Raw genomic sequence first — 21,446 nt, 5'->3', positions numbered from 1 at the left:
TACTTTATTTTTCTTGCAACCTACTAATTAGGTTTATTGCTTAAACCACGTCGCTGAAATTTCTCTTGTCTTTAAGTTTTACCTGTAAGCACAGAAGCTGGTGTTGACAGACGGAGAGGAGGGTGGGGTGGGCGATGCCTCTTTGAGTGCAGGTGATATTTGTGGAGGGGTGGAGGAGAGCAGCGAGGAGACCAGAGGTGTAGCATCATCAGAGTCTCCTGAGGGAGGAAACAGGAGAGAACGTAATTAATAGATTACATATGCAAAGACACCTGGTGCAAAAATAATTTCTCCATAGGTTGTATTTTCTCTCTCTTAAATATTAAACTTCCATAAACAATCCAAACAGTAGATTACCTGACGTTGCTGACGTCTGCTCCACGATGCCAACTTTCACCATCTGAAGAATTAAAGACGACCATTTCTACAGCTGAACAGACACTAAACCAAAGTACAGTGGATGTTTAGGGCAGAGGAGACGCTTCTTACCCCAATGAAAGGGATGAACTTCTGACACGAGTCCTCATCAGGGCTGTGGAGAGGCAGCGCAGGAGAAAAGAAGATGCAACAAAAATAATTAACATTTCATGAAAAGAGAAAAAGGAAATTTAAATGTTTATACAGATGAAAAATATAATTCAGAATAAAAGAACACACTCCTACAAGAATTTAAAACTAAATTATATTTTAAAGAAATAGCATCTAAGGTTAATAACTAAGATCAACTGTTAGTGACTTGTATTTGTAGACTTTTGATGATGCTGATTTCCAGTCTGTCACATCTGGAAATACTGTGGTTTCCCATTGCATAGAATGTATGCAAAGTTATCACAACCCAAACAGTATCAACAGAGCATGCTGCACTTGCTGCCGGGCTTTAAATCTTGACTCAAACAGATTCCCTCCCCGACTGCAGGGCCCCTGATTGTAGCTGGAGAAGCGGAGAGAAAAACATGCAAATTGTCGGCCTCCACCAAAGCCATCCAATCATTGCAGAGACAGGCTGGATCTACCAAATTAAAAAAGTCAGAGGGGCATTCAGGAGGCAGCAAGTCCATCAGGGGAAAAACTAAACTACAGAACCATAAAGATGTGGATGAGAAGGAAGAGCACCAACCTAAATCCAAAACCTGTCCGGTTTCATGCACTACCTATGAGCGGTAGTGCATAACTACACTTACATGAACTATTTTCCTGGCAATGACCAGAAAAATAGCCTGAATGGAGCTCTACTGCACTGTGGTTCTATGTTTTCTAAATGTAAAGACGTTTGATGACGTGAAAGGTTGTTGCTCTTGCCTTGAAGAAACCTGCCATCGCCCCCCCAGGGAAGAAACAGAGAGACTACAGAGGAGGGGAGAGAATAGAGAAGACAGTGTGCAGTAGGTAACAGTTTGTTTTCCCAACACAACACATCTCTGCTGTAATCAGTCTCAGAGCAGCCAGAGAGAGGAAGCCAGATGTCTGCCTGGTATGTGAGTGATTTATGTTCATCTCTTCTTGCAAGGATGGAGTATGACAGAACACATGACTTCTGTCTAATGTGTTTAATCCACCTACTGGTGTTAATGTGTGGTGTAGTCAGATAAAAGATGCACATGCATGTCAATCCACGTAGATGGACATAAAACTACAGACACTACACATGCACTTTTCACATCGAGGTCAGGCCTCATAGTGCTAAAAGATATTTATCACATTTTTTAAAGTAAAAATACTCTTTGATTTAACATAGCTCCAAATGTCTTTAAGAACTGTATATAATTGAGTAAAGCTTAGTTTTACTGAACTATCTGCACTCATTATGAATATGTGAAAGGATGTTACCACTTTTTCTTTTAGTCAAACATGAATAAACTTTATATTGATTTGGTTTGCAATCACTTTCCACACATCGTAACTTCACCTGTCTTCACGTGTGCTACTAAATCCCCCTTATTGAATAATTTCTTCTATATCACACTGTCTTTTCTCTTCTCCTGTTTGGTTTTCTTTCCATTTAAGACAGATTCTTATTATTTAATTCCTATTTATGAATCCCATTCTTATTATGAATAAAGTTATTTTTAATTTCATATTTTTCATTAAGCATGCCATGTTGTTAATAATTTGATTGCTCTGAAAGGTCACTCTCACACTTCATTTAATTAATGTGATTACACTTCCAGCAAAGAACCTTTTTAATTCTGAGCTGCTCTTTCTGTAAAGTTTGATAAATACAGACCCTGATCTAATTCTACATCTCTGTCTAAACTAGTCTCTGTGTTGGAATAAATGTTATCATTGTCTTTTAATGTTTGTATTTCTGTACATTATAGAATATAATATGCTAGCATTACCATTTTAATTAATGTATAACAACAAGGACTAATTGGAGCTACCAGTTAAAGGTTAGTAAAGGTTTTATCCCTTATATTCCTACAGTCTAACATTATGAAAATTTGTCTCCATAGTCTCATTAATTACACTTTACATCTCCTGGTCATATTTTGCCTATTTCTTAACTTTTTTGAGTTATTATCTATTTTGTAGCCAAGTAACAGAATGCTTTATTTTGAGGGTCCATAATTTCAGAATAATTTCCAATATTTCCTGCAGTTTGGTAAAGGATAACAGAAACTGTGTTAGTATTTTATGAGAGTACAGCAGCTCAGCTGAACATGCAGAAAGAGATTTGCTTTCAAGGACATTTCTATTTTTCCCATCATTAATATCAAATTACATATCTTCATATCTACAGTCAGTAATGATATGTTTGATGTTGACATTAGACCAGATTAAACCAAACATGTAACTTAAACACATTTATCCTGGTGGTTGAGGTTCATGGTTATATTACAAAATTTTGACATTATTAATTTACTGACAATGAGCAGGTTTCCTACATCTAACTGGACAAATAACAGACAGACATGGATGGCCAGAAGCACATGGAAATGATGGAGGGGAAACAGCAGGGAGGAAGAAACAAACAAAAAATTTCCAGAGGAGGGAGCAAATTGTTTCTGGTCTCCTGCCACTTTATCAGCATATTTTCCCTTCATCAGACCTTTGATATCTTATCAATGAGAAGGGTTTGGAGCTGAATCTTAGACATGAGAATGGTCTATATTTGGGATAATAATACGAATGATAAATATTCAGAGATTATGATAAAGTACAGACAACAAGAGCACACAGATGTTGAGATAAGACTATAACAAGCTACAAGTTTCTGACCATATTTAGCATTCTTCAGAGGGCACAGCACACATTTAGAAGATGTGCACCAAACGTCTGCATGAAGCACTTAAAGAAATAGTTCATTTGACATTTTGGTAAATGTACTTGTCCACTTTCTTCCTGAGAGCTAGATGCCAGCAGTCTGTTAGCTTAGCATAAATACTGGAAACAAGGGGAAACAACTAGCCTGGTTTGATCAAAAGTAACAACATCTGCCTACCTGCACCTCCAAAGCTCACTAATTAAAATATTCTATCAGGTTTGTTTAATTAATCAACAAACAAACTGATATAACATGTTAATAGCTTGCTGTACTGGCTAGATTCCCCTGTTTCCAGGTATGTTAAGCTAAGCTAACTGGCTGTAGCTTTACAATACAATAAGAGCGGAACTGATTTTCTCATCTAAACAGAACAAACATATTTCCCAAAATATCAAACTGCTTACATGCTCTTACATCTTTAAATATGGAGTACGTGCAGCTTTGGCAATCATAGCTGCACCAGCTAATTTTGCATCTGCCTTCAAAAAAATTCAGACATACATGAATTTCACTACCATGAAACAGTGTAAGATGACATTAGTATGGCTGCTTTGTAATCAAAAGCTCTCAAAAGAAATGAGAGGCAGGAAATTTAACGTGATGAGTTCAGTTTCTTTTGGACAAAAAGGAAAAAGCTATAGTGTCTTTGACACTCTTTAATGCATCTCTTGTGTCTCAGTTTATAAAAACTGGTGCAGCTTTAATTAGCTCAAAAAATCTCAAACTGTGTCTGTGTACTTCTGTTCTTTACAACTCTGAGCTGTGGCCTGGATTGCAAAGATTTTTCTGGAAAGTTTATGACTCAGGTTGTTAATAGAAAAAAAACCCAACAACTTTATAGGCAGCTGTTAAAGTGGCAAGTTCCAGCAACGGTTTAGGGGGTTCAAGGGGAAATGACTCCAACACACAGAAAGCGCATGAATCACCAGGCTACGTGAGAAACAAACTCAATTGACCACAATACCTTACTGCAAAATCAAAATGAAAGCTCTTTTTCCTTCAAAGAAAGAAAAGAAAACATACAACAAAAAGATAAAACATGTTATTCACACACACACATACACGCTGATGGAAAGACAGTGATGTTTAGAAGACAGACTCCCGCCACTCCCACACAAACACACAAACCCCACAACATTAGTGAAACTTTGACCTCAGTTTGTTTTTCAAAAGGGGATTCAAAACAAATCAATAGGAAAGAGAAATTGTAGCATTTGTCACATACTGAATTCAATCACTTCAAGCAAATTGTTGGTTTTAGCCTGAACATTCTGTTTCTATAGCAACCACTGCTGGCAGAGTTCCATGGCAGTTAACTGACGTTACTACAGCCGCCATTTTGTCAGATTTGACCAAGCAAATATTGACAACATCATTTACTTTCTCCCCAGATGCCTCTGCATTAGCATTATCTGTGACTATGCTCTTTATTGTTGTTGATTTGTAATTTAGTAGAGTGTGAGTTACACTAAGCTAGCTAGCTGTCTGAAGCTAAAATGTACCTTCTAAGTGGATAGCTTTCTTTTTACTTTTACTCTTTTGGACTCTTAAGTTTAACAGATTAATGACTGTGTTCTACCTCTTATAGTTTAATATCTTAGAGTTAGATGAGAATATTTCACTCTCATAACTGTAGCTGTAAGCTACAGCCAACAAGAAGTTAGCTTAGCTTGCCATATACAAGACACAGAGGGACACGGGGAACACAGGGAAACAGCTAGCCTGGCATTTATCTTCTAGACTCTTAGACTCCAGTTTCCTTTACTACATGAATTAATTTTTACATTACTCTTTTTTACCGTACTTCAAAGGCAACTCTTGTTTTATTGGGAGTGTGTTTAACTCCCTGCACAGGAGTCCGCCTACACCACTGAGGGCAGGAGGTCTAGTCTAATTCTAAAATTGCAACACAATAAGGCCAAGCAATATGCATGAACTTATTTATTTTTGCCTCCTTGCAATTTTGCCTGAATTATTAATGTCCCAAACTATATGAGATGCATTTTTAAAACCAGCTATTGTAACACATGAACTGTTCTTAGAGTTAATCATTTACAGATCAGTTCAATCCCCTTTTGAAAAACTGGTGAAAGCTCTGCATTAGAAGCATTTGTTAGAGGAAACCTTCAGACTTATCTAAGCTTCCAAAAACTCATTTTTAGGTCTTTTTGCATCAGTCCAACTGGTGGTAACAATCAGAAGGAAATTCTCTGGTTCTCTTCTGGTCTGTTATTAAATGAGGGTGAAATTCTGAAAAAAACATACCTCTTCTGTTTGTAAGTGAGCATGGCCTCTGCGATGGGGAGCTGGTGAGCTCCATTAGCTCCCACCATGTACTGAGTTACCCTCGATACCACATCTGGGTTTTCCTGGGCTGCACAGGACACAGTGAGCTTAAAATCTATATTTTCTATAACTTAGCAGCAAAAATAACCAGTTCTCATTATTGCAGATGTTCTCTAATAACCTCTATAAATTATTTTTGAAAATGTGTTCTGCGGTTTAAAAGTCAATAAGACAAAACAGCCCACCAACAACAGGAGCTTCAGGCTTGTGAAACAGGTCTCTCCAGGCAGCGTCTTGGAACAAACTGTTGTATCGATAGTCAATAGTGCCGAGATATTTGGAGACTGGATGTGCACCTAAAGGCAATCAAAATGTGAAATCAGACAACATACAGTCAGCTTTTACGGTGCTGTGTGTTGAATTTCAACACTTTGCAGTTGGACAGTTACTAACCTAGAGGGATGATGAGGAACCTCATGTATCCGAGCCAGTCAGGGGTCTTATGGGAAAGGTGGTCCACAAAAAGCCTCAGAACTGCACTGAGGTAGTGCTGCGCTCCAGCAACAGCTATCTTTATGGGAATGGGCGTCTGGGAGTTACAGTTACAACTAGGAGACACAACAATGAGACACAATGAAAACCTACAGTGTTTCACACACATTACTGTCACATTTAGTCCAACGGAAACACGACTTCAATCAATAAACTGTTCTCATTAATCACCATGTGCTCTATAACAGTCTATAGCTGAGTGATTTCGATTGTTGCACAGAAAATATAGGTTGCTAAAAAATCAATGGCAGCATGTGAGAGGCAGACTTACAATCTCTGGATGCGGGAGACGATGGTGTTGAACGCAGCTTGGATGTCTGCTGTGGTGCAGGTGCAGACCACAGGTAGATGGTGGTTTTGAAGCATATCTGAAAGATACTGAGAGGAAAACAAGAGAGGAATGAGCAGGAAACAGGAAAACTGAAGCTTGCAATACATTTTACTGTCAGAAATGTATTGTTTAAATCACTTTTCTTTTTTTTAAACCAGCTATCCTTTCACAATCTCAACAATTCATGCTTTCCAAACTGTTATTTTCAAAAGTTGGTGAAGCTTTTTAAAAAGCTAATTCTAGGGTTTCTTACCTGGCCCTGCCAGTCTGATGTGTTGATGAGGATGATGCTGTCAGGGAGATGGTTATCAGACACCAGGATGTGGTTTAGTTGGTCATACACTGTCTTTCTTGGGATCTAGGGAGGGAAAATTAGAAAACGGAAATATGGATATTTTTGAGTCTTGATTTAAGGACGATAAACTGTTGTAGATAAATGTGTCCTCTGATGAATCTTCCAACATTTCAGTGTCAAAACTTTGATGTGACTAAGTAGTTTTATCAGTAATCTGTAAATTAAAGATCATGGTTAGTGCAGCTCTGTCATCCTACCTGTAGGTGGCAGCGTGTGTCCAGGGACCGTTCATTGTCCAGGCTGTTGGCCCTCTCGTTCTGCGGCCTGCTGGGCTGGCGCTCCTTCAGTGACGTGCTCCTGCCTCGCCTACCAGCCAACTTTGGTTCCTGCCTGAAAACGAAAACAGAAGAGGAAGAGGGATGGAGGACCGGAGCGTTGAAAACTGAGATAATACTGTTATCATCAAGAACATGCAGGATAAACTCTGATCTGTGAGGTGATGATTACAGTAGGGCACACATTAATTAAAATAAATTCATTATGTGTTTGATGCATTCATATGATAAATATTCATGTCAGCTTCAAAAACCATCTTCCAGATGGTGAAAAAAAAAGTGGATAATGTTTTTACCTGTTGGATGAAATGATAAGGGACTCCGTCTTGGTCATTTTGCCACTTGGTGGCAGTCTCTCTAAAAACGTGTCCATGTTGTCCATCTCCAGCTCTGTGGTCGGAGTCACCGCCTCCGGCTGCTCCTGAGGGAAAAACAGACACAGAGAAAAACAGGAATAGGGGTTTCTGAGTTAAGAGCTGACAGATGTGTTTGCATTTTTCCTCTCAAAACAACATACTTAACTTTTCCACACCTTAAATGTTCTGACTGTCTTGGAGGATTTCAGTCATTATTCATCATGATTTATTGTAAAAAGTATGTGAGTGTTTATGACCGTAAACTACAATTAACAGCTAAAATGCTTTTCTTTTTTTCTGGATTACAGCTATACATGCAGTTTCTGTGGTTTTAAATGCCTAGAAATGCTCATTTATCCATGTTTTTCCTCAAATTATTGACCATTATGAAAACACTGATGGAAGTTATTGATCTCAGGTAGCATTAAGAGACTCATACTCACAAAAGAGACATTATCAGACACACTGTCATCTGGAAACTTGGCGCCGCCACTCTTGGTTTTATCTGGGTCAATCTGAAATGAGATGGTGAGAGGAATAATAAACATTACCTGGTTCTGATGGAGTCCCAGGAACTTTTATTTCACACAGATTAAAGCATCGTTTTATTCAACGTCTCATTCAACAGAAGTCCCACAGTTTCATAAACAACCTAGCGATCAGATTACCTGGGAAAATCTGAGTGAGGGAAGTGAAATCTTTACTCTTCTGCACTCCAGTGGAAGAGCAGGACAATTAGTGCCTCTCTCTCAGCGCTATCACTGCAGTTTACTGGTTACACTGCTCTGTCTCCAGCTGTTTCACTGTCGTATTAGCAACCCAGTTCGTTTAAGTCAACGTAGAAAAAGCAGGGATGTGATCGGGGACACAAACAAGCTGAAAACCTCCATTTTAAAACTAGAATGCTGGAGGAAGCCTCCACCCCTGCTGAAGGTATTTAGGACTGTGTTTTACAGAGTGCTGGAATGACTTTGGTCTCACCGGGCTGGGAGGCTCCCTGTGGCTCCGCGTGCTGTGGATGCTGCCGATCTCAGTTTGGGAGCTGGAGAGGGAGAGACCCTCGAAATATGGCCTGAAACAGAGAAATCAAAACAACAATCAAGTAAAGGAAACTCAAATCACTTTGTCTAAACATGATAGAGGAGTCAGTTTACATCGCAGTGTTTTAAGTAAAGGACCATTCAGGATTTACATGTGCAGTCTCCTCAGCTCTACTAATTTCAATTTCATGTGCTGCAGCATTTTAAAGCCAAAGACTTTAGCCCTTTTGTTTATAATGTAGTATAATGCATTGTTTCTCACAGCAGATATAGTGGAGGTTAGTTTATAAATTTGTTCAATCCAAACTCAAACATCCTTCACGAGCTGCTTTTATGCATCAAAGTCAGCGTGCTGGTCGAGAGGAGTTTCTGTTCAGTCTGTGAAAACAGTTTGCATAATGTCTTCTGTTGCTCCGGAGGAAAAGTCTGTGGAAATTACTCCAGAGACGTCGCGGCTCGGAGGCTGCGTGTTTCAAACCGAAAGCCTCTGTTAGACACTGAAGGTGTGAAGTTTGAAAGACGTGAAAGAAAGACACCACTGAATTGCATCATGGGAAGCGAGGGATCCTGGGTTTTTGGAGCTTTATCTATACTCTGGTATAAAAGTCAGGATATCTCAGGGCCTCTGTTCTATTAATTTTGATCATTCTCCTTTTAATCTGGCTCTTCAAAGTCCCTAAACTTTACGGAAGTGCAGTGTTAAATCGCTGAAGTACTCTTTTAAATTTGTTTGTCAATGTTTTTATAAAGTCGTCCGTCATCTACAGAGTTTCAGAGTTTGCAACCCTGCAAAACATGAATACTGAGAGAAAACCCTAAATATTAAATATTAAATATTAAATAAACTTTTATTGTTTTTAAATGTTGAAATTACATTATTTACCCTAAAAAACAGGCTAATGAAGCAATTTTCACCAAACTTATACTGTAAATCTGGTGCTTACACCCTCCAGCAACAATAAATCCATGGATATTTGCTGAAACTTTTCAGCACTACTTTCAGCTAAGCTCTCTTTCTGAAATTTTCAGTCCTGTAACTTTAATACACCACTAATAACTCATAAATGTTTCACAAATAAAGACACACACACTCACTTGAGTTTGGGTTTTGGCGTACTGAGGACGCTGTCGTCATCATCCAGCTCTGGGCCACTGTCACTGGGGTTCTCAAACTCTACGCTGTCCAGGTCCAGGTCCTCCTCCTCCACCTCAGGAGGCGGCTCTGCTGGGTCCTGCTCTGAGTCCAGCACCTTCACATGTACAGACACGCACAAGCATAGGCTTTACATTTACAGCTCAGCAGCTCCACAGTAGAGGCACGAGGGATAAATTAAATTCCCAGTAGATGCAGCAGAATCGAGAGAAACACCCACCTCATCTGAAACTCTGAAACGCTTCAGTAGAGCCACCACTCGCTGCTTAAAGTTCTGCTGCTAAAACACAAGAGAATACGCACACAACCACCAGTCAATTTGTGACCTAGTTATAATTTACTACAGCGCTCTGATCAATCCAATACAGATAAAATAGCTGCAGCCGCTGTTGAGTTGGAGCTCGTCCATTTTAGTAATTTTACCGGCAGTAGATACATTTGCAGTGTTGGCTACGGATCGATTTTGCTGCATGCGCTCATGTAAATCAATAATCGAGCAGCGTCATGCTTCATCTGCTTTCTGGGGCTTTGATCTCCTGCTCCTGCTCCACTCAGCTCAATAAAACCATAACATCCCTGACTAAAACATATTTAAACTGTCTCATTATGGCTCACTGAAAGGTGTTTAATATTACTTGTTAGGCACTTGACCATCTGTAAATGAGTCACATACAATATGGACTCACTGAGGTGTTAATTGGAAAAAGTGGTGTTTATTTTAGAGGCACATTCAACTGAACTGCCTGAGCTGATATTAGATGTGTCAGCTACAACCACTCGTTTTTAATTCATTAAATTATAAAATTCATTCATAAAACTGTTTGTTGAGGGATTTTGGAAGCTGTTCTGGTGGCCTGACACTGTGCTAAGATACTTTACGTTGTTATCTATCTGTGTGTAATGTTTCCTCTTCTCTAGTGGAGGGTATAAATGGATTAGCTTCCTCTAAACCGCTGCATGGTTCTCGTCTCTTACTCTGGTGATGGAGGGGGTCCTTACGATCGACCTCCTCTGCTTCTTTGGCTTTCTCACATCATACTCGTCGTCCTCAAGATCCTGAAAACACAAAGGAGTGAAGACGAGTCCTGGTTAAAACACAGCCTCCCGTTCAAAAAAAAAAAAGCAGATGCATTATTTACACTTATGTCTTTTTAGCAAATTATGCAGCGCAAGTAGAGATGTTTTATTCCAACCTCATGCCCCAGCTGAGCACTTAATTATTAACCTGCCTGCCACTGACCAGGATAATGTAAAGTGATTTGTCTCATGACCCGTAAACATCTGTTTGCCTCGATGATTTCCGGATGGACTCACCTGTCCCTGCACGGCGTCATCGCTGGCCTCCTGCTCTGAGGAGAAGCTCTCGTACTCTTCCTCTGAGTAGTTATCTGAAGCAGAGGAGAAGTCCTGAGATTAAAGGGGTGCTGAAGAGTAGAAGAGGCCTCATACATATTTCAGCTACCTTTTTAGATTTGACATGCAGCCAGGCTCTAAATATACATGATCGTACACACACAGAGAGGTGTATGCTACCTGAATTTTACTGCTTTTCTGCATGAGGAGAGAAAAACACAGAAGATGCCCTGAACCCTGTGATCCCTGCTCTGTTTAGCCCGTCGAGCATATTAGGTGATTATGATGGTTTCGTGCTGTTGTAACCTCAGAACACCGAGGGGTAATGAGAAGCAAAGTGTACCGGAGCATTTGATCTTCTGTCCTCCCTGCAGAGCTGCCTCCTCGTGGTCTATTGGCTGACTGGACAGGGAAAAGATCCAGATCTCTGCCACCTTCCCCAGCATGTCTTTCTGGTTGCTGCAGAGAGGGAGGACCTGGCCTCCCTCTGTCGGGTGCTGCATCACCTGGGAGAGATAAAAAAACAGGGAGGAAAGAGGGTAATATTCACGCCTTTAGAGACATTCACACTAGAAAAAAACATGGAGAAATAGCTGTTGTTGTTGTGCCTGGCATTTCCAGGACCATTCATAAAGAAATACCAAGTGTCCACCTACACTAAACTCTAAACATTCATCTGGATGTTACTTTGACACATACCACCCAACTAAACACTGATGCAGACCAAGCACGCCTCCCCTTACAGCAACAACACTCCCAACTCAGCAAAGCACCCACCACAAAAACTGCCCAGAAATGACTCGGGGTCCACGACAAAGCCCCCGAACTCCCCAGATCCCAATCTAATTGAGCATCTGTGGGATGCACCGAACAAGCCAGATCCATGAAGGCCCCACCCCGCAACCCACAGGACCCAAAGGATCTGCTGCCAGTGTCCTGGTGCCAGACACCACAGGTCAGGGCACCCCCAGAGCTGCTGTCCCAGTGGGTCAGAGCTATTTTGGTGGCGTGAGTGGGACCTGCTCAGTATTAGGCAGGTGGTTTTAATGTTGTGGTTGATGAGTGAACGTCATTATGTGAATTAAGGTTTGAGAAAATGCAATGAGTTCTATCAGTGAGGCAGGTTGAGTCAAAGTGGAATTGTGCACAGAAAAGTCAATTGCACACTTTGTTCTTTGACTTTCCACGTACATGTGAGAACATTTTAATCACCTATGTTTTGTTTTTTGTTGTCACTTCAGCCTGAAGTAGGTGCAGCTTCTGTACAGACTTTAAAACACTCCTACACATTAACACCTGTGTGCTCCTCAGCTCAACCACCCACTGTTTTGGCGTGCCTTGCTGAGTGGCACATTAGCAAGACAAGGAGTGTCACTTTTTATTTTTCTCTTAACCTACTTAACCAGTCACTTCGGGGATTCAGACTCGCATCACAAGCCCAGGTCACTTCAGGACAGCGACGCCCCAAATCTGGGTGAGCCTCTGTGTTCTGGTGCAGTCCTGTGAGACCGAGTCGGCCTTCAGCAAGTTACACTGTAACTCATGTGGTATGTTGTGATGTTGTGAGAGAGGCTTGTTGTATCCTTCAGCTGAAAATGCAAGAGCCGCTTCTTTCTTGTGGTTAAGTTCAACCCATTTTTTCCCCCTCCCAGGCGCCGAAATGGTTTTTCTTTTTCTTCTCTCAGCTGCTTAGATGTGACCTTAATAAGCTCCACTGAGCTTTGTCGCCATATGGGAACTCCTCAGTGTATCAGTGTCATCTGCCCTGAAATACATTCATGTATTCGAGGTTTTCTTAAAGCACAAGAAACACTCTCTCTCTGGAGTTAACTTTAGTTTTCTCTTAATTTTTTCCCCAGACAAGAGAGATTTCTTTGCTTCTTTAAGGAAAATTGCAACAAAGCAGATTCATACTGAGAAAAAGAGGATTTTGTTTTTGTTTTTATTTATTTTCAGACTAATTTGAAGACAAAATTGCTTATTATTACATCAACCTGCAGCTCCAGCATCCACCATTTCCCTCATTATATTTTCACACTGGTCCTGACACCAGCAGCCTGTTAGAGCTGATGTACCTTTCTGCACCTGCCTGACCTGACACTTCAAAACACAACATACAATGCAAAGGAAATAAGCAACAGTACAAGCTTGTTATTCTCTACATACTCTGTGCCGATACCCTTCGTTAAACCACAGGTAAACAAGAACATGACTACAGTGTGTACCTCCGCCATGTCGATAGATCCCACTGCGAGAGTCTTGTAGCCCAGGATGGTTCGGTTCTTGTATCGCTTTCGCCGTTGGAGCATGATCTGCAGCTTGTTCCCTTCTCGTTTCAAGAAGTGTGGGTACTGAAAAGAAGAGAGGAAACAGCACAAATGACTCACTGAATGAATTTCACCCAAAGTTTAAAGGTCTATATTTTTCTTATTGTCAGGAAATCCCATAAAAAGGCCAAAAAACAGGAATGAACGGACCTTTCTACAAGTATTAAAAAGCCTGACATATCTTATTCCTCCACTGAGATGGAAAAAACTCCACATAGAGACGTAAAATGATCACAAAGAGAACATATTGATTACTGATTGTGGGCTTTTCATGGAGATTTCTTCACAGTAATAAAAATATAGAGTATTGTCAGCCATATTCTTTCATAATTCAGGAGCCCTTGGTGTTTTGCACACACAATATTCCACCAAACACAGAGAAGAGACTCCCCTCCTCATTAATACCTAATGGACATTTAAACAGTTGCCTATGACAACGAGTGTAGTAAAACTCATCCCACACATTCTTAACTCTGTAAACTTTCACTTCAGTAAGAAAAAAATTGCAAATACTGAGCTACAAGTTATTAATAAATCATCAACCAGCGAATGTAAATCAAACAGCATGGTGGTGATTTCTCCTCTACCTGCAGTGAGAAGGTGAGAGCCAGATCAGTCTCCACAGACCCACTGGGTGGCAGCACTATCTCATGGGACCTCAAAATCCTTTTGGAGCCCTGTAAAATAAATAAATAAATTTAAAAAATGGTCTGTGTGTAATTTAGTGTGCAGCCCTTTCCTCTAAGTAATTCTGTATTTTCTGCTGCTGTTATTCACTCTGCAGCAAAGGTGCAGGACATACATTATTCAACAGGATTCAACACATTTTAAAACACCGTGCCAATGTTTCTGCATGTTTTAGCACTTTTTTGTTACAAATCCCACGTTCTTTATAGTGTATTACAATTTCCCTAAGCAAACTAAACTATTTTGCAGTGCTTGTTTGAATGCCTTTTCCCTATTTTCTGCTCAGTAACTGGTTCAATTACTGTCAAAGTTAAATTATGGCTGCATGAGAACATATCCTTGACACAAACAGAACCACATATGTTGTGCAGTAAACTGAAATTTATTTCAAACAAGCCTCTGTAAGTTTATATTTATACCATATGACATAAACCGATACCAAAAGCTGCTTTGAAGGTGAAAGAAAACGAAACAACAAAATATAAACCAGTATTTTGCTCTGCATTAGGGACTGAGATACAAATATGTCTTTACTTATCTTACTATATGTGGGACAGGTGGACATGCTGAATTAGTTTGTGTGTAACAGGTTTCTACACGCCTGCTGTGCTGTTTTTATTTGTACAACATACCTGGATCTTAACTGCTATGACCACAGAAATCAGCTCTTTATCAAGTTCTCTCATCACAACCAGCTTCTTCAGAGTCAGACTGCACAATCTGCAGAGGGAGACAGATGGATGGAGAAAGAACGAGAGAAAAATGTTTAGTTAAGCACCGCCGGCATGTTTCTTAATAAGCACAAACAGATGAGTCATTCAGGAAAAAAAACCCAGATCGTATATTTATTAAACACTTTGAAGTAAACCGTTTACAAGTCAGGGAAACACACACTGCACACAGTCTGTCAGGATACACATCAGACCAGATTTTCACCCTCAGGGAATCAACAGGTTTCATGACCCAGTGCTGGTGTGATGATTTCAATATTACATTTTCACACCTCTCTCTTCAGTAGGTGTTGATCTGATGCGATGCTCATATGCTGAGCAGGTTACAATGTGTGAAAAACACTGATTTACTGGTGGATTTTACCTTCTTATAATATCAGTGGATGTGTAACAACAACAACAGTAAAAATCCTACTAACAAATGGAGAAATATATCTTTTTTTCTATCTTTCTGTCTGTCTGTCCTTCGATTTTCTCAACAACTGCTCATCCGATTGACTTCCAACTCGGCTGCTGTACGGCTGAGGACCTATGCAGCTACAAGTGGTAATTAATGAGTTAAGAGATTTTCATGTACAGAGTACTCTCACTCATTGACCTGAAACACAGCAGAACAGTGTATATTACCCATGATCCTTGGCCTCTGGAAGAGGATGTGCTGCCACTGTCACATAATTCTTGATATGTTCGAAGTTTCCTGGCTGGATATCGGAGATGACCGCTGATTTTTAACTGATCTACAGCTCAGCATTAGTCTTGAACTCGTTGGGCCTGATTCTGGCAGTTTAAGCTGCTGACTATCACTCAGTTTAGCAGGAGATAGTACCTGCTCACCAAAGTTACGTGTTACAAGTCAGTGTACCATCAAAATAGATTCTGAAGCTGTTATTTTAAGGCAAAATTGTTGCATCATGTTGCTATAAAATACAGTATTGGTCAAGCTCTAACTTTTGCAAGAGAAATGTAATCAATCAAACATGTGACCTTTCAGTTATAAAGCAGCCGATGGGATATTTTGCTGCTGCTACAATTTCAATCTCAAAAGTTTTCTCCTGAGGGAAGAGCAGAAACGTTTCAAAATTCCAACACTTGTTAGTCTGACTTGATGTGAACCGAGGGTGTCGCGGCACGCTGAGCTAAATCCTGCCACCACTTTGTCTGAGTCGTCCAGCAGACGGGCCTGTGCCAGCAGAGCAGAATAGTGACACTGAGGCAGGAGGGTGGTGGCGGGGCAGCCGGGGGTGGCATTTTTAGGGTATTTGGAGTGGAGGGGGAGGATGCTTTAACAAGCCTGTCACGATTTTTTGAGACACTTCCTCACCAGATGAGAATGAAAAAGAAACTTTTTTTTTTTTGTTAAGAGGCTTTTCTTTTCAGGCACTCTTTGGTTCCTTTCATTAAATCATTCAGGAGAGCTGCTCAGAACAGGCTGGCTGCTCACAATCTGGAGGCCAACCATTTATCATCCTGCTTCTCCTTCTTTACAGCAAAATTAAACAGTGTTAACTGTGCTGCTGGTCAGAATGACATCACTTCTAAATTATTCAGGGGCATAAAAACACGGCATTGAATGTCGTTCAGCGGCAGGAACGGGCTATTCAAGAGCGGTGAGGGTTTATTGTCACACAGAGTAAAAGGATGTGGGTCAAAACTGCCATGAGTGACAGAGGAGGGAGAAATGTGTTGAGCAGCTGAGCGGAGGAAGCCCAGGGAGGCGACATTAATACACCAAGATCCACTGTCATTTAGTGTAAAGACTGAGGAGTTGACCTTGGGTGTAATCCAACTCCCCTCTGATTCTCCTGCTCTGAGAACAGGAGTGAAACAGTGATGGACAGGTGAGGCGTTAAACAAGAGAAAGAAGAAAAACAAGAAAAAACAGCAAACAAACAGCCAAAGGCTTTCAAAAACCACACAGCGTGCTGAGTGACATAACGCCGTGTCTCTGCAGCAGAGGGGTATCAATCAGCCTCGCGACTGAAAGAAAAACATTGGAGGACGGAGAGAGAAGCAGCGACAATGGCAGGTTTGAAGAAGCCCCAGCGGGCTCAATGAAGACCTTTCTCTTCTTCAGCTGAGACACGACCCAAGAAATTCCAGGCACAATGGACACAAGCCAATGAAGGCTCACATTGTCTTCAGCCTGCGTTCACACACACACACACACACACACACACACACACACACACACACACACACACACACACACACACACACACACAATACACAGCATTCTTGTCCTCCTGTTTTGTATTCTACCCTGTCTCCATCACTTCCAAGCCCACAGCACTATCCATGTCAGTTATGCTAGGTGGCTAGATGTTGGTTTGTGTAGGCAGAAAGGAGACAAATGATATCTGCTGCCTGACTGCTGTGCTACAAAGTCACATTTTGCTTGTGGGTTTTTTAGATTTGATATTTTGCTGCATTTTTTTATCCCTCACAATGGGTTTATGTTGCAGTACGTGCTCTAGGAGCTAATCTGCCTAAAGGAGCAGCACTGAAATGCTATTTCTAATGCAACAGCACTTTATTTGTAAGAGGATCTGTGTTGACCTATTTCTCATTAGTTGGCGACCTGAAATTCTGACTAACAAACACAAGCAGAACTTAAACACAGGTATTTCATCTTTTTTTGGACAAGTTGTTCTGATAATTGGTGATTTCTTATTTAAGCAAAAGTGGTTGACTGTCATTAAAAACCATTTTAGTTTCCAAAGATTCACACCCACCTCTCCTGAAACAGGCTGTGAAGAGTTAATTAATATGACACCATTATTCATGGCTGGCCCTACCTCCTCCCATGACATAAGATACCCAAAACATCATTATCCTTGTTCCAGACCACAGCCTGACAATACTGGATGTTTGAGGCTGGTACTGATATTGATATTGAGGAGTTTAAAAAGTTTAATAGTCATTTATTGTCTGATAAATTATTGGCTGATATATGGACCTGCTGTTTTCATGATACTGCTGTTGTCATGTTATGCAACAACAAAGCCAATCAAGTTTTTGTACCACAGCCAGAAAAAATGATGACTGAAAAAGCAAGTTCAACACAGCTTGTAGAGAACAACACCTAAATCTATATTTCTTTTAGCAAAATTTAAGAGAGAATGACTTAGAGGCAACAAATGCATCACTTGCTACTGATTATTTAGGGTAAAACTCTCTTTTTTAAACAAAAATGTGGCAAACATGAAGGAAACATCAGACTGGATAATGATGAGTGAAAACAAAATGGTCAGTCACATTTAACACTGTACAAAATAGAGGTGGAATTTATTTTGATAAAGATTTATTGTCCCTGACTGAACCGCTGCTCAGTGGCAGGTGAATTCTCATTCATTGTTCACTCTGTTGCTTTCATTCAGTCAGTGCAATGCACTTTAAAACGTTACATCTGTGTCTGTGATTCACAGATTCTCTGTGCTTTTCAACCATGAAGCACTGTAACATATTGTACATCATGAGCTGACAATTGACCTTTCACAGGGGGAAGCTCTCGTGGTAAAAGCTACACTGGTGTTTCAGATTCAGAAGATTCAGAGGTAAAGATTGGTTTATTCACACCAAGAAACTGGAAAGGTTAGAAGCTGAATATTATACAGTTGTCATCTTAATGTGTTTGAATTATGCAGCCTTCTCACATCAAATAGCACCTCAGAGTATCAGCTTCCTGCTTTTACAGAGCTTAAATACGGTCTGGTTTCCATGATGCTCCTTCTTTAAACAATATGTTTTGGATGCAGCGTGCTGGTCAACAGCCTGGACATCCTCTCTGTTCCTTCTTTGACAAACAAAAAACAAAATATCAGAGCAGCACAGCCAAGTCCTGAGGTTCCACTCAACAGCTGCTGCCTTTTTCACTCTGAACTGACTTCGAGGACACACTCGCTGCCACCAGCTAATGCATGTGTGCCCTGAGCTTCTGTCTGTGTGCTCATGGACACACAATCAACACACAGAAAAGCACACAGCTGCTGTTTTGGCACTGTAGCAAAGAAACCTGTTCCCTGTCCTGTCCCCTCTCTGCAGCCCCTGAGGGACTCGGGTCTGTTGAAACACACGGCCTGCCGCCCGTGGCGTGGCCCTGCCAAATCCTGATCCAGCGGCCAGCTCAGCACAGATGCTCTGGCAAAGGCCAATGGGAGGACCGGCAGGCCCAGTATGGCGCTGTGATAGCACAATCGCAATCACTTCATCTGCCAAGAACAACAAACCAACAGGAATTTGTTTTGTTGTCGGTGATGCAGAGATGGAACAACACACAAGAGAGGAACAATAATACAAGATGAAATGCTTCAGCGAGTATCACCACTACGCACCACTGGAACATGCAAACGTATGGAAATTCTGCTACTTTACTCATTAATCTTACAATTTCATTCTTTTGATCACCAAACCTGTTTTGTCTAAAGAACAATAAGAGTCTACAGCCAGGACAGAGGCTCTGTGAGGTTGGGATGTAAAGAAAACCAAAGTGTAAGATGGATACAAGTTGAGGCACAAAAGAGTGTAACATGACTCACTGCTGCTTTATTTCTACTGCTCCTGCTACCAGCAGTGCAAATCTAATACTAGTTAATTTACTCAAACTCTTCACTACAATTCAGAGTTTTCATTTTGTGCATAATTATACTTTTTAAAGGGAAATATTCTACTTTTTACTCCAGTACATTTATCTAACGCTTGGAGAAATGACACTAATACTAATTTTACTACAGCTACTGCTGCTCCTGTCTGTGTACAGCTACACTGATGCACAAAATGTTTTACTATTACTGCTACTGTTAACTAGTCTGGAACAATGACCATTATAGCTGCTGCTGCAACTACTTTTGTTAATACTGTTACAGTAAAATCAAGCCACTATCATATAAAATCACAAGTAAGTGTTTTTGATCTTCTCAGTTTATGTGAGGTAAATGTAAAAACAGTAGGGATAGTGGCAACATGCTGATGTGATGTTTACCATGCTCTTAATTTAGCATATTAGCGTGCTAACAATTGCTGACATTCACATCAGGTGTAAATACAAAGCACAGCTGTGACTGATGGGAACTGGTGTCATTAGTTTTGCAGATATTTGGTCAGAAACCAAAGGACTGGAGAAATTCAGAGATGCCAGATGATGAATCCAAAAGCTATCAAGATATTTCACTAAAAACCAAAAATGCTGTGGTGTCCAAGTGGTCGAATGGTTAAGATATGTTCTATATCAGCACAAAAAAAGGGCAAAAAAAAAAGTCTGCAAATCACTCGCTGTGTCTCATAAGGCTTTGGTAATAATAGAAGGTGTGAGACAAATGTATCAGTCTTGTCAGTGTAGACCTTTGCTCATGGGGGCTTTAGCAGCTGGGCAGTGAGAGAACAATCAGAGAGATTTGTGTAAGAAAATCAGCCTAAATCTATGAAATCCTCAGTGGAAATTACTCTCCTGCCCTGCCCTAACATATGAGGCAAGAAAATAGCATAACACAAGTCAGAAAGTAAAGGGAAATGTCGACTGTGTGGAGGTCACAGAGCATAAACATCCAAGGGTCAGTTTCACCTGCTTGGATTTGCTCCTTCTGTTAATAGTGAGAGTCGGGCAACCGGACACTGGGAGCTGTGCTGCACCGAGCAGCAGGCTGCACCGATAATGAGATTTCCATACTTCACACTGCTACTTCCTGCTCCCCTGCCCTGAACCTCACCCTCACACACAGAGGCACTTAAAATAGATGCTAGAACACAACGTAAGAACTGAGTTAATAGTGTATCAGATATCATTAGGAGGAGCCATCTTAGGGCCTCCATTTGATTCCCTCCATGGGTATCCCTAACTCAGACAAAGCAATGCATTTATCATCTGTAAGAGAGTCTGAGTTGTGCATGTGGAGTGAAAGAGTCTGATTTCAGGGGCTTGGAGACAAAAAGTACATTTTAAAAACACTCAAAAGCGTGATTATTGTAGTAAAGGAAGAAATAAAGACAGAAAAAACAAACTGATGATACATTGGTTTCATCCAACAGCAGCAATACTATATGAAGCTTATGTACAGATTGAGTTGGAGGCTTAGACCATAGGGCAAAGGATAAACAGAGGATTTACCATTCGATCTCCCTGCATTCATTCTGATTACATGTCACAGCAAAGCTCACAGAGAGAGAGAGCTGAAAGGTGTTATATAAAATTGCAGCTCTGTCTCTCTGCTGTACTGTAATAGGACTGGAGGACGGTCAGCGCTGCTTCAGCTCAGGCGAAATGTATGGTGAGACTGCAATTCAGTGGTAAATAACTGAGCTTTCAATCTCATCATAGGAGATAGGACACGTCACGCTCGCTGAGACTTTCAATCTCAGAAAGAAAATCCAATTTCTGAATCTGCCAAAGTGACATTGGATTTAGGCCAACCTTGCAATGTTCGACAACACCTCAAAAAGAAGAAGAACATTATTTCAGAGCACTACAAAGCACAGTCGTCCTGACTCTCCTGACCTCCAGCGCTCTCTTGCTTCTTGCATAAACCTCAGCATGGCTGAGCTGGCACAGAAAACTGCATCAAATTATACAGTTCCACCTTTTTTCTGCAAGTTCACTGTTATTCTTCTGTCCTGAAATCTGTGCACTAGTGTATAAAAAACAGAAAAATCAACATTTCTCAATATTTATCACGTTCACTGTTTGTACTACCTGGTATCAATTGTTCTGGTTTGGCTCAGACAGTCTGGTGATGCCTTTGTTTT

The 21,446-nt window shown here is 40.7% G+C and overlaps 1 protein-coding gene across 3 annotated transcripts in view; it reads right to left on the bottom strand.

Moving 5' to 3' along the window:
• The window catches only part of pacs2 (phosphofurin acidic cluster sorting protein 2), a 58,144-nt gene that overhangs the window by 4,477 nt on the left and 32,221 nt on the right, over window positions 1-21,446 (bottom strand). The window contains exons 2-22 of one of the 3 annotated variants that reach the window (XM_018681687.2): window positions 14,613-14,700; window positions 13,881-13,970; window positions 13,192-13,317; window positions 11,310-11,472; window positions 10,928-11,001; window positions 10,589-10,669; window positions 9,834-9,890; window positions 9,556-9,710; window positions 8,402-8,492; window positions 7,864-7,935; window positions 7,361-7,485; window positions 6,987-7,119; window positions 6,688-6,792; window positions 6,375-6,481; window positions 6,005-6,159; window positions 5,797-5,907; window positions 5,531-5,639; window positions 4,230-4,262; window positions 490-532; window positions 358-400; window positions 83-218 (exon numbers count right to left, since the gene is read on the bottom strand). In XM_018681687.2, the coding sequence (XP_018537203.1) occupies window positions 83-218; window positions 358-400; window positions 490-532; window positions 4,230-4,262; window positions 5,531-5,639; window positions 5,797-5,907; window positions 6,005-6,159; window positions 6,375-6,481; window positions 6,688-6,792; window positions 6,987-7,119; window positions 7,361-7,485; window positions 7,864-7,935; window positions 8,402-8,492; window positions 9,556-9,710; window positions 9,834-9,890; window positions 10,589-10,669; window positions 10,928-11,001; window positions 11,310-11,472; window positions 13,192-13,317; window positions 13,881-13,970; window positions 14,613-14,700 (2,097 nt within the window). Of the gene's footprint in view, window positions 1-82; window positions 219-357; window positions 401-489; window positions 533-4,229; window positions 4,263-5,530; window positions 5,640-5,796; window positions 5,908-6,004; window positions 6,160-6,374; window positions 6,482-6,687; window positions 6,793-6,986; window positions 7,120-7,360; window positions 7,486-7,863; window positions 7,936-8,401; window positions 8,493-9,555; window positions 9,711-9,833; window positions 9,894-10,588; window positions 10,670-10,927; window positions 11,002-11,309; window positions 11,473-13,191; window positions 13,318-13,880; window positions 13,971-14,612; window positions 14,701-21,446 lie in introns of all 3 variants that reach the window. The other 2 variants (XM_018681686.2, XM_018681688.2) reach the window with 2 other exon arrangements.

The sequence above is a fragment of the Lates calcarifer genome, linkage group LG19 (genome assembly GCF_001640805.2).
Source record: "Lates calcarifer isolate ASB-BC8 linkage group LG19, TLL_Latcal_v3, whole genome shotgun sequence".
Taxonomy (NCBI): domain Eukaryota; kingdom Metazoa; phylum Chordata; class Actinopteri; family Centropomidae; genus Lates; species Lates calcarifer.
This window is presented reverse-complemented; position numbering and strand designations above follow the sequence as displayed.